This window comes from Lepisma saccharinum, chromosome 5, assembly GCF_977018435.1.
Source record: "Lepisma saccharinum chromosome 5, izLepSacc3.1, whole genome shotgun sequence".
Lineage (NCBI taxonomy): Eukaryota > Metazoa > Arthropoda > Insecta > Zygentoma > Lepismatidae > Lepisma > Lepisma saccharinum.
This window is the reverse complement of record NC_139233.1, coordinates 4,190,555-4,203,941: the sequence shown is the minus strand read 5'-3', so window position 1 is coordinate 4,203,941 and position 13,387 is coordinate 4,190,555. Positions and strand designations below refer to the sequence as shown.

General features: G+C 39.1%; 1 protein-coding gene across 7 annotated transcripts in view; it reads right to left on the bottom strand.

Annotated features, from left to right (window-relative positions):
* The window catches only part of LOC145987616 (uncharacterized), a 122,134-nt gene that overhangs the window by 99,908 nt on the left and 8,839 nt on the right, over nucleotides 1-13,387 (bottom strand). For all 7 annotated transcript variants that reach the window (XM_083122008.1, XM_083122006.1, XM_083122010.1 and 4 more), the window contains exons 4-5: nucleotides 13,057-13,294; nucleotides 4,925-5,130 (exon numbers count right to left, since the gene is read on the bottom strand). In XM_083122008.1, the coding sequence (XP_082978134.1) occupies nucleotides 4,925-5,130; nucleotides 13,057-13,294 (444 nt within the window). The remainder of the gene's footprint in view (nucleotides 1-4,924; nucleotides 5,131-13,056; nucleotides 13,295-13,387) is intronic.

Below are 13,387 nucleotides of genomic sequence, written 5' to 3'. Positions count from 1 at the left end.
AAAATGATAATTCAATGCATTTTCCATGTAATATTTAGAGGCTTAACCTTTACTCCCCCGATGATACCATATGGTATCATCAGAGTAAGGTCGTACTGGCCCGACGATACCATATCGTATCATGCTGCTGATTACGAAATGAATGTGCTTTCTGGACCTTCATACTCTTATGTTTGGGTGGAAACTCTGACACAGGTCTGGAGCAAGCCTGGGGAATTCATATTGATGACCAACTTCCCCCCTCTTCGCAACATATCCATGCCACATTTCCGAACAGAGTTTCACATTTTGGTTCATTATTCTTCTTGTATGGCACCCAGGAACATGGAACATGTGTCAATCTCTTTGGAAACGTCCATTCTTTGAAAGGAATACTAAGGTTTGCGCCTTCTCCCCAAAATAGCGGGAGAAGAGGAGGTAAACTCCATATTTTTATGTTTTTTTTTTTCATTGAAATTCGGTGGTCGCGCCCCCAAACCCCCCTTCCTCGGTTCGGTGTTCTGAATTGTACACGGTTGCATGCTATGATGTTTTAGCTGAAAAACAAAACTTATACGAAGTAGATTGCTCCCATAGTGCCCAAGTTATAACAATTTTCCTCCAAAAATGCAAATTACCTATTTTTCGTAAAAAAAATCACATTTTGGCTTATTATTCAACTTGTATGGCACCCAAGAACATGAAACATGTTTCATTCTCTTGAGAAGTGTCCATTCTTTGAAAAGAATACTAAAGTTCTCGCCTTCTTTCCAAATAGCGGGAGAATTTTTATGTTCTTTTTTCATTGAAATTCGGTCGGTAGTCGCTCCCCCAAACCCACTTTCCTCGGTTCGGCGTTCTGAATTGAACACAGTTGCATGCTATGATGTTTTAGCTGCAAAACAAAAGTTATCCGAAGTAGATTGCTCCCATAGTGCCCGAGTTATAACAATATTCTGAGCAATATGCAAATTACCTATTTTACGTAAAAAAAAATTTTAAAAAATCACATTTTGGCTTATTATTCAACTTTTATGGCACCAAAGAACATGAAACATGTTTCATTCTCTTGAGAAATGTCCATTCTTTGAAAAGAATACTGAAGTTCGCGCCTTCTCCCCAAAATAGCGGGAAAAGAGGGGGCAAACTTCAGATTATTATGTTTTTTCCATTGAAATTCGGGGGATGTGCCCCTCAAGCCCCCCTTCCTCGGTCCGGTGTTCTAAATTGTACACGGTTACATGCGCTAATGTTTTAGCTGAAAAACAAAAGTTATCCGAAGTAGATTGCTCCCATAGTGCCCGAGTTATAACAATTTTCGTCAAAATAGTGTTCGAAGTAAATGAAGACTAAATTCCCTGACATTTCCCTGACTTTCTTTGACACCTCAAATTCCCTGACTTTTCCCGGTTTTCCAGGTCTGTCGCCACCCTGGGAAAGTACATGTCATTGCTTCGGGGACAATGCCATGCCAGTTACGGGTTAACCCTCTCACTCTGTCTTGGTGAGCTAGTTGCCACAAATAATTTATCATTCTCTGGGTTATCATATCTGGTGACATCTAGTCTCAAAATGTGTATAATACGGGGTAAAATTTCACTACACATATACCAGGGTTTGTTAGGATCTTTTAAATTTTGTGCATGAATGTCCCATTTCTGTGACCTGGGGTCCATGTGCACCCCATGAGGTAGAATATGCATTGCACAAGTTTCCCGCTTCACTGAAAATTGTTCCTTTAGAATTTGTGAGAGCCATCTGTGATTCCTAACAGAGGGAACTGTTTGTTTCTCGAGAAGTGGCACTCTATGTACACATCATTGCAACTGCAATCCAACTGCGTTTCTCAATGGTCTTCTGGTTGAACATGCTGGACTGTGTAGATATTACTGGATGGATAATTTGGATTTTGAGGTACTCAGATTGGGGAAATTGAAAGTGCCAGCAATGTCGCTTGTTCTTGAAAGACTTTTGGAGAGAGCTGGCCAATGATCTCGTACAGAGAATACTTCAGAAACCTAACCACTTCAGACTGAAGTTTGCCTTTCACTTAGATCATTGGGGGTTAATATTTTGAAACCACATGCTGCGATTGGAAGAGGTATTCAAGAGCCCATTAAAAAGAAAAAGGTACATTGCCAGCTATGTCCACGTTCTTTGAACAGAAAGCTGAAGACCCGATGCACAAATTGCCATATCCCATGTTGCCCGGAACACCAGCCGACTATCAGCAACATATGCACAGTGAACATTTAGAAATGTCAAAATGAATGTGTAATTATGATGTGAACGTGAAATGATGAAAATATTCATGTGTTTATGAATAAAAGTGTGTAATAAATACCTGAATGCAAACAACAGTAAATGTGTTTAAAAATGGTCCAAGGCACATTACGAAAGGACAGAGAGATAAGGTTAAGCAGCTCCTCAATTGTCCTCGAGATGTTGGATGAACACCCAACGTTTTGGGCATCCCCTTGGGAATCACACAGTACAGCGGCACCACCCTTTAGGACACACAACAGTTCTATATTTTATAACACACCCTATCTGGCCATTAATGAGAGGACATATGTAGAAGTGTGCTTACCTAGTGTTACCTGGTGTTAGTATATATATAATATTATCTTACGTTTTGCGAGTATCGAGGTAACTCCTGCGACGTTTCGGGGGTGCAACTGCTCCCTTCCTCAGGCTGCTCACGTTTAGGTTATGTATAAATCACAACCACGTCGAACTCTCCATAGGTTCAGGATATAGGATTGGTAAAAGGTGTATGGTTAATACACATTGATTGCAGTACACGCGGGCCGTGGTTATTCACAGTTTTAACATTCCAAGGAGCAGTTTCTAATTGGGAAAACGGCATGGTACTTTGACGTGCACCTGTAATGGGTTTTAGATTTTTATTGTTTTTTAACCATATACCTTTTACCAATCCTATATCCTGAACCTATGGAGAGTTTGACAAGGTTATGATTTATACATAACCTAAACGTGAGCAGCCTGAGAAAGGGAGCAGTTGCGCCCCGAAACGTCGCAGGAGTTACCTCGATACTCGCAAAACTCAAGTTAATATTATATATATATTAAACTTGTGAGTAATTCGCACAACCTTCATTATGAGTACCTGGTGTTAGTATAATGCAAGTCATTATCAGAGTTTCTACCCTTACAGGAAGACTTTCCACCAACTTGCATGGGTGTCTGCAAGGAATTTGTTTCCTTTCCTCTGCCAACATGATGAAAAGCTCTTTGAAGGATTGTGGACAGGGTGGCCTAGCCCTCAGCCATTGCTCCAACTAATCCCACATGTATAATGAGGTTGAGATCAGGACTTTATGCCCGCTAGTCTATTTCTTCCACCCTCATTTCCTCAAACCATGGGGGTTATGGCCTTTGCTCTATAAATAGCAGCACTACCATGCCAATAGCAAAATGGGCACGTGTGGTAGCATGGAATTGCCCTGTAATGAAGCTTACACCATTGAACTCATGGATACAGTCACATAAACCAGTGGACCAAGACTACATCACGAAAAACAGTTGCCCTTCCCGATGGTGTAGAGGTAGCATCATCACCTTGTAATCAAGGGGTTCCAGTTTCGATAGATGGTCAAGTGATGCGAATCCAACTTTAAACTGTAGTTCCAGTCCTAATTAACCTACATGTGCATTAAGTGCACTAAAAACAACAAATCAAACAAACAAAAAAACAGTCTTGCACCATAATTCAATGCCCCAGGAATTTCACAGTGGGCACAAGACATGCTGGTTGAATAATATTTGCCAGGCACACATGACATCCACACACACCGATCGGATCACCACAGATTGTCTCTCATCACTCCACATGATACACTTCCATAGCTCCAGTGTCCAATGGCCTGCTAGGATTCTGTTCCCAGGTCATGACAAGCATCAATAATTTTAAAATAATTTAATCTACTCACTTTCCAGGGGGAGTCCGGTCATTAACACATTGGGGCATAGCCCGCAGTGCACTTAAAGTCAATGTGGACGAACGACGGGCATAGCCCATCCTGCGGTATGCAATGGCGTCGTTAGATCCAGACTGCATAGAAAATTCTGCCTCAGAGTTTGAAGTTAGCGACGATTTTCATGATGCAGATGAATTTGAAGATTTGGAAGGTAGGTTATATTCGTAATAATTATTGTCGACAATATAAACAGTGTTGCAAACTCTAGTATTTTATGAATGAAGTGAGAAGAGGTAATTTTATTGGGTCTATTCATCTTGCCTCTTGCTTGATTCTCCTACATGCACTGATGTATTTTTAGTTTTTCCATTTATTATTTTGCATAGTGTATGTCAATTGAAAATTTATTTTATTTATTTAGTTTATTTATTTATTTGTTTAATTTTGACAGATGATGCAGAACCAACTGATACATCGTCTGGTCCTGTCCTGCAGCCACTTTTTCATACTAAAGATAATTACTTGTAATTTGTAATTATTTTTTGTTATGTGCACATAAGAAGTATTCTTATGCAAGATTCAAAAGATGTATTGATAGTTTATGTAGTTAATTATTGAAATTTCCAGATTACGAACTTAAAATATCTCTATATTAACATTTGTTACAATGTTGTACTTTTTTCTTCTTCACAAAACATTGCTGAAAAAAATATTAAAAAACGTCTGAAAATGAAAATAAAATTTAACAAATTTTTGTTCATTGAAAAGAGGAAGTTTTGTAGATTTAAGAAAAATGTTATAAATAAAAACAAATTAAAAATATTTTTTCTATGATTTTTTGAAAAACAACGAAAAACCGCAGACCAGAGGTAACAATGCTGTATTATGAGGCCAGACCCGAATGTGTTAATAGCCATTTGCCCTACAGTGTTTAAACAATGATGAAAACCATTTGCAGTTGAAGTTCTCCACCCATTCACACACAAAACAACCCTCAAACTTACCAATGCCAGCGGATCCTCATCCATGCTATCTTGAGACCCTTCCCTTGGCTCAGAATCAGTGCTAGGTTCTTGGGTGCTATTACGCAGGGATCCGTTACTTCTTAAACTTTCACCATGTTCTGGATGGTATGAAGATGGCTCTACTTTAACAGCGGACGGAGAAGGAATTAGAGTAACTTCACTTGTTAGTTCTTCCGATGTTCTCTCTGAAAAAAAAGAGAAGATATTCCATCGTAAGTAACCCATTACAGAAGTAATTGCTAGTATACATTCGTAATTCACATTTAGGATACATAAAGACTGCCAGGCAGATTAACTGGTACTATATTGGCATTGGTTGATAACGCTCTGGTTTCAACAGACATTTTAATTTTAAGGCTCAGCCAATAATGACCTATACTTGTCTACAATCTGATTATAACACAGGATCCACAACATGTCATATGACACACTCAAGAGTCTAAATATTCTAGACATTACACTAAATTTGTAAATTTCCTTTATTTTCACACCAGTGTTGCACCAGTACCACCCTCTACTTGGAAACAAGTGTTACTGCAATTTTCATTCTCCAAAACATCAAAATAGTGGTAGATTGATTATCCTGAGATATCACTAACAAGGGACCCATTTGACTTCGACGTGCTATGTCTAAGTAGGTCCATTTGAAAGTGTCAGCACGAAACATGGTGACAGTTAAATTGTAGCTCTCTAATGAGTCACCATGTGCATAGGAGAACAATGGGAAGGAAATGTACTGGAGGTGCAGAGAGCAACCTTCTATGGACCGTATGTGGTACACTTCACGGAATGTTCAAAACACACCAACTTACACCATGAGCAATGAATGAAAAATAACGTGCCACAGTGATCACAAAAGTTTGCGCCAGCAAGTTCAAAGGCAAACTCCTTAGGAGTTGTAAAGCATTTAGTAGGATCAACTAGGTTTCCGGTCTTACAGAATGCACTCTTTTTTAGGACCACCTTTACTTTGTTTTAATGTCAACACTACTAGCACTAGAGCACTCTTGTGCTGTGTGCTTCGACTTTGTAATTCGACTAAGTCACATAGCCACACGTCCAGCTCACATTCGGATACCTCTTGTTGTGTCCCCTGTTGTCATTAGCAGCAAATAGCACACATTCGCAGCACACATTGTGTGGGGCTTTAATCGCTGTCAACACCTCAAAGTCAAATAGGTCCCTTGTAAGCAAGTTAAGGAAAAAATTTCAAGTTTACAAACACTAAAGTTTCTCATTTCCAAGGGCTACAGTACAGTGGATTGGATTATATACATCACAAAAATAGGGTAAAAAGATGGCATTGGCACAATGTAGCGTAGCCAGATCCAGGATGTTGTAAGGTAACAGACAAAATACAGAAAAACCTCGTTAATACGATATTGGTTAATACAAAGTACCCTTTAATCTGTAGTTCTTGCCATTCCCCAGCTGATAAGATAGAATATTTAATGTATTTCGGTACGAACAAATCGAAACACAGATAATTTTTAATAAGAAGTTGTTTACAAGACCCTTCAGAAAAACTAGTTTTTGCTTAACCCTTATCCGGGCAAGCAGTGTCTGTCGGACACTGCATTCTTTTAAATGGATCTTGCCCTTCTAATGCAAGATTTTTATGTTTCATCGATGTGGAAATGACAGAGTAACATGATATTTAACCTAATCATCATTATGTCCATAATTCTTGTAATCATCATCATCACCATCGTAATTGCATGTTGTTGTAATTCTTGCAGCATAGTATATGAAACATGTTAGGCGGAAGGTAGTGTGAGGAAATTGTTTTATTTGCTCATATATTTTTATGTGATGTCTTATTAAATACTTTATTCTTGATTAAACATTTGTTAATACATATTCAAGTAATATTATAACTTTTGTTTGTACACTGTGTCCGACAAGACACTGCCTGCCCATTTACGTAAGTGAAATGGAAAATATTTTTTTACGGCTGACCTACTTTATCAGTCAAATATTGTGAAATGAGAAAAAAGAGAGAAACAAACAAAGTAAAAAAAAAATCACGTTTGTAGGAAGTATTGTTTGAAGTAATGTGACAAAAAATATAATCACCAGTGTCTGATAGACACTGGTTGCCCAGATAAGGGTTAATTTGAAGTACAAATCTGCGTAAGTAGAGAAGAGAAGATAGAATGTGAAGAAAGCTTGAATGTTATTTTAACTTGACCTTGACATGTTTTGTTGTCCTACCTTATCCTAAGAGCTGCTGACAACTTGGAAGGGAAGCAGCCAGAAATGTTCGCTGGACTTGCATTCTTTGTCAATGTGCATGGCAGGTCAAGCTCTTTCACCACTGAATGCGCCACCTTGGAAATATTCACCAGTGGCAGATGAGAAATGCTACAGGGAGGTTATTTCAGTCGTTCACCGCCAGCGTGACGGCCGTTCGTCGGAGTCTTCATGCAACAGGTCCCGGCAAATTGCGTTCAGGAAGTCCGTAACAGAAACCGCTTGTTTTCTAATGTTTCCACTTTTCACAATTACAGTTACAATTACAATTGAAATAAGCACGTACCTTGTCGCAAGGATGCTGGAAAAGGTGCCCTCCCAAATACAAATATTTCTGGCACCTTATTTCTGACATCTAATCTTAGATTAGACATCGCTACTTTATCCTCAGTTGTCGCGACAGCGCCGGCAACTTATCGGAGGTTGGGGGAGTTGTCAGCCGCGAGAGGGCGCTTCAAACAGCACGTATCGGCAGTGATGCCAACCGTAGGGACATGTCCCTACGCATAGGGACTTTTCACTAAATTTCGCCCGCGTAGGGACGTAGGGACAGATTTTGCCAAATGAGGGAAATCGTAGGTACTTTTTTTCAATCTTGGAAAATTACATTTTATGTATTAGTTTATCTGGATACTTTAGCGAGGAGGAAAAAAAAGAACTAACTGACAAGTCTCCATCAGAATTTTGGAACATGTTATCGGTTACCAAAAACTTTCAAGGCACGTTCTTTTTTGAAAACATTTCCACTCTCGCGAAAATAGTGCTAACATTGCCCCATTCTAACGTGGAAACGGAAAGAATATTTTCAATGTTAAGTGATACAAAAACAACAAAGGGAAATAAAATGGGACCAAAATTGTTAAAGACTGCAGGAAATACAGCATATATCACCAACCAACATCTATCTCTTCACAGCAACACCATGTATGACTTCAAATAACATAATCAATAGTAAACGACTCAACGTTATTCATTAGGGGTGTGCGGGATCCCGAAAAGTCAGGACCGGGATCGGGAAAAAAAATTACCGTCCCAATCCCGACTTCGGGAAATGACTTCCCGACTTTTCGGGATCCCGAGCAGTCGGGAAATACCGAATGGTCACTTTAAAAAGTCGTTAATTCTCGACGTTTTCTGCATTGTAAGTTTTTGGAACTTATCGAAAATTGTAAATTTTTATTCTAGAAATGCAAAAACAATCACTTAAAGTGAAAATGACTTAAATTTCCAGTGCTTCGGAAAATTTCGAACATTTCCCGTCCCGAAAATTTTCCGACTTGGTCGGGAAATTGCAAATTTTTCAGTCCCGAATGTCGGGATTTAAAAAAATTACCGTCCCGATCCCGTCCCGACCCAAAAAATTCTGTCCCGCACACCCCTATTATTCATTAAGGCAAGAATTTACAATACCGGACCCTTCTGTAATTTCTATGCTACGTCTTATACTCACGAAATAATTAGTCGTGATGATTTATCTCAAGTTAACATGTTGGGGTGAGGTGAAAAAATTGTTCATTAACGTGTAGAAATTGTAAAATAAGCTTTTCAATTCTCGCAATGATTCTCCGTATACAAGTATGGTAGCCATATTTGTTGATATGAACAATTGACGTTTGCAATTAGTTACGCTTTCTACAGCGTTGCCACACTGTTGATTTCATACTTGGAGAGCATGAATTGTGTAATAATGGCGGAAGAGAACAGTAAAAAGTTGTTAATGTTGTACAGATTGTTAGGTTGAGTGTGCAGGAGGATGGCTGTGGGCTAATTAATAAACTTATGGATTTCAGTATATTGCCCAAAGAACGTCCTTACATGTGACAGCGACAATCACGATGTAGAAGAACTAATTTGATTACAGGTAAATTTGGCAACAGTACATCAATCATAAAATTGCAGGATACGAAAATGGCGTCTTCGATGATGAACGTTTGCCGTTAAAGTGCTACGAAAATAAGATTTTTTATCGGTTCGTAATCACCATTAGCGCAAAACCATTCACGGATAGCCCCACTCACCATTCTCGGTAAGGTTAGGTTAAGTTAGGTTAGGCAAGGCAACCATAGTTAAAATTTGGGCTCGAAAAAAACATGCACGGGTAGCCCAACAAACCATTGACGGATAGCCCCACGAACCATTCAGGTACGGTTAGGTTAGGATAAGCAAACATAGTTAAAATTTGGGGTCGTAGTAATATCATGAATGTATATTTCGTTTTTTAAGTATTGGAAACACAAAATCTTCCGGTAAATAATGAGCAATCGTGCCGATCGCGGACCACTCAATTTAACTTATTTTGCAATTTCTACACGTGACCCACAAATTTTAACTTCAAATTCGTGATTAGGAGGCCTCAATTAGTGAGTATGCTAAATATTACAAAAATCGGGGCGGGGTCCTGTACAGTAAATTCGCTCCTTCATTAATTGTGGAAGCACCGAGCAGAAAGATTTGGTAAGTAAATGTGTATATTTTATCTTCTGTCTTGCATGCTCATGAGGTGTTTTTTTTTTTTTTAGTCGCTTTACGTGGAGCAGGAACATTTGGTCAGTTGTAGGGACATTTTGACTACGTCTGTAGGGACATTGCCGAAAAATGGTTAGCAACACTGTCAGCTACCAGACGTAGTCACTGTACGTTCATGTTCACTTCTGTTTGCGTTTATCAGTACGCGTGTTGTTTATACTGTGTTATTGTAATGTGCTACTCATGGCCAGTGTTTATTGTGTGTTAATTGTTATTCATTCATTACTTATGCCGTTAAACAAATATAGTCTTGAACAGAGAGTTTTTATGTACGATAATTACGTGAAAACGAATTCTTGCAGAAAAGTGGTCAGGGAATTACGAGAGACAGGATCTCTTGAACCTAAGAAGGTTCAAGGAGGTCATTTTCAACATCTCTTATAACACAGGAGGTTAGTGATCATCATTATTATTACTTTTAAACATCATTTTACGCTTTCGGTTTGCTTTATGCGCCGGGATGCTGTCTTCCCTTAATGTCAACTGAGGATAAAGTAGCGATGTCTAATCTAAGATTAGATGTCAGGAATAAGGTGCCAGAAATATTTGTATTTGGGAGGACACCTTTTCCAGCATCCTTGCGACAAGGTACGTGCTTATTTCAATTGTAATTGTAACTGTAATTGTGAAAAGTGGAAACATTAGAAAACAAGCGGTTTCTGTTACGGACTTCCTGAACGCAATTTGCCGGGACCTGTTGCATGAAGACTCCGACGAACGGCCGTCACGCTGGCGGTGAACGACTGAAATAACCTCCCTGTAGATAAGATCACAGGAATGTTCCACAACACAAGACACATGGTGCCTGGAAGTCTCGCCCATCTGTCTAGCTCTGAGATAGAGATTCAGCAATTTCCTTGTGAGTGAGCAACTCTTGGCCTGGTACCCGATAACTTCAGGTAACTACTTTCATTCAAAACTTGTTCTTTGTGCCCTGTAGCATTTCATAAAAAAGGGAAACTCTTACAGATAACCAAAGCCACATAGGCCAACTAACGATCGTCAACCCCCTTAATGCGTTGTCATCTAGGTTTACGCAAAAGTTTACCTCGATCTTACGTATGTCATAACTCCCGTTCCCTGCTTCACACATTTCCCAACTGTGCCAACATCATAAAATTTGCCAAAAAAGTGTTCCGTTGGCTGAGTGCCTCCTCCCTTCTTTTCTGTCAGCAAAAGGGTGGGGGGGAACGGCACTGATAATTGTTTCGGCCACGATTTTCTTGCTTGTGTGCACACATGGGCAGAATACAGGCAATGGTAGAAGTGGATCCCTCCTCCTTTCCTTAAGCTTGTCGCTCACCAAGACACTGGAAGTGCGGCAACACAACGGAACAGTTTCGCTTCTGGAGTTTCAGCGGGCCATAACCCTCAAGGTAACATGCAGACTTCTACCTGGAAATTCCATGTTTCGGTTCCTCACGTTCCCCAATAGTAAGCGTTACACTATTTAATTTCAATATTAGCAGACAACAGAAGTTCTGTTGCCGGATTTTTACGTTTCTTCCACATCTCAGTGTGCAGGGTCCTTCAGGCAGCTGAAGTGAAGCAACCAGTTCTTCAAAACAGCAAAAATCATAGGATAAGAAAAAATGTGACTCCCTCCCCTCCTACAACAGCTCATTCTCTGCCACTGGTGTGCACAGCAATGCGATAATTGTAGAATTCAGGACCCTCTTTCTTGTTTAAATACATCTGTCTGCGATAGGAAATATTGCCTGTATTATTGACTGTTGCATGGTAAAATGTAAAGCAAGGATCATTTCTTTCTTCTTCATACTGCTGATAAAAGTTCAGTCCTCAACAATGCGTTACCTTTAAAATGCGAAGGATCTTCCCTTCTGCCACCTGTTGCTCTAACTTCCGGCAGATCTGATTGTGTTTACGCTGGAGCTGGCGCTAGTGTTTCATCTAGCATCTGCAAAGCTGTCGCTTGCTGATAACAGCAAAGGAAAAAGTGTCATTCTTTTGAATATCTCAAAGCTGTTTTGATTTGGCGATAACGAAATTAGATCTCCAGAAAGAAAAACAAGACTTAAAAGAACTTCATGATGCACATGAAGTTCGATATAATATAATCGCCGCTTTTCTTCAGAAACATTTGTGCTATAAAAATATAATCCGACAATGCTCAATGTAGGAATGGACGCTGAGTCTGATAAAAAAATAAATAAGTTATTCAAGAGGTAAAATATTGACGGAGCGAGTGTTTGAACTCCAGAACACTCCCAAATCCAACAACAAATCGTCAATTAAGGTGAGAGTAAATAACAATCTCCCTTTTTAATATCTGAAAATTCGCAAATTCTCATGAACTAGAATTGTAAGAATTTTCGTGGAAGAGCAACAAGTGGGCACAATTAAAAAAAAAAAGAATTTTTTGAAACTTTTTTTTTGGTGAAAAAGTTTTGATGTTCTATTTTCCTTCCCAGAACATGCATCCTGTGCATAAAAGGTTGCATAACTATTCAGGATAAATTGTGTTACCGTCTCCTAGGAATCTTTGTATCCGCGTAAGCTCTGTGCCCTCATTTTGTGTAACATTCTTTTAGTTTCGTTAAAACTTACAATATTATTATACAATACATATACAGATTATTTTGTGAGCTATTACCAAGTATAAAACATCCATTATGGGGGTAATTTATTTACACCTGAAAAACAGGCACCATCTTGAAAAGTTTGGATAACTCGAAGTCGTTTAATTCGAAGTTGACATTTTTTAGTCTATTGAACTTCATATTAACGAGGTTTTCCTGTAGTGCTCACACCTGTGATTGAATTTTCTATTACAAATACACTGATTAAACTCGCAACACGTACTTCTTTTCTTCATCTGAATTCTCAAACCAACCTTGGCTATTTCTTTGGGAAGGGAAGGAAACTAACTGTAAGGTAGAGATTCAGAGTAAGAAAGGACATAATATGATAAAACTTTGTATACTGGAGTTGACGGCAGTCATAAAGGCACTGCCTGAAGTTCAAATTGGTTGATTTTTAGTCCACTTTATGCACAGCTAGGCTAATCAGGACTGGACCTACAGTTTAAAGTGGGATCTGAACAACTGTGCAATGTGCCACCACCAGGTATCACACCCAGGGCCTGAAAATCAAACGACGAGAAGTTTTATCGTAATCGATCCTTTCTTACCTTAAACCTGTTTTATCCCTTTCATAAACTGCAGATTTTTCTTTAATGAAGAACCACAGCTCGTTTGAAATTCTGATTGAGAATACATGTACATGTGAAGACTTTAGGAATTTGATTTATGGTATCTGATCAGTCCTAGCCAATTGGTATCAGCCCAGATTTGCAACAATGAAACACCTACCTGTCGATCCAGAACCTGATCCTGTGGAAGACTTCCTCATTCGCTTCCGTCGCATTGATGGGGATAAGGGAGCAGGTGATGGGCTGCGTCTAATCGAATCGGACCCCCAAGATTCCCCTGTTGGTAGACGTTCGATAGAAGGAGTTTTGTCCGAGGAAAAACTGCTCTGTGATTTCCCTGTTGGTATGCTTTGTTCTGGTACATCAGCCAGGCCTTTGATCTTCAACATCTCTGCCGTCTGCAAGAAATCGTTAACAATTGTAAACTCATAAATCAAGACATACAAATCATAATAAAACAGCATGACCCATGTGTGAACATATTTAAAAAA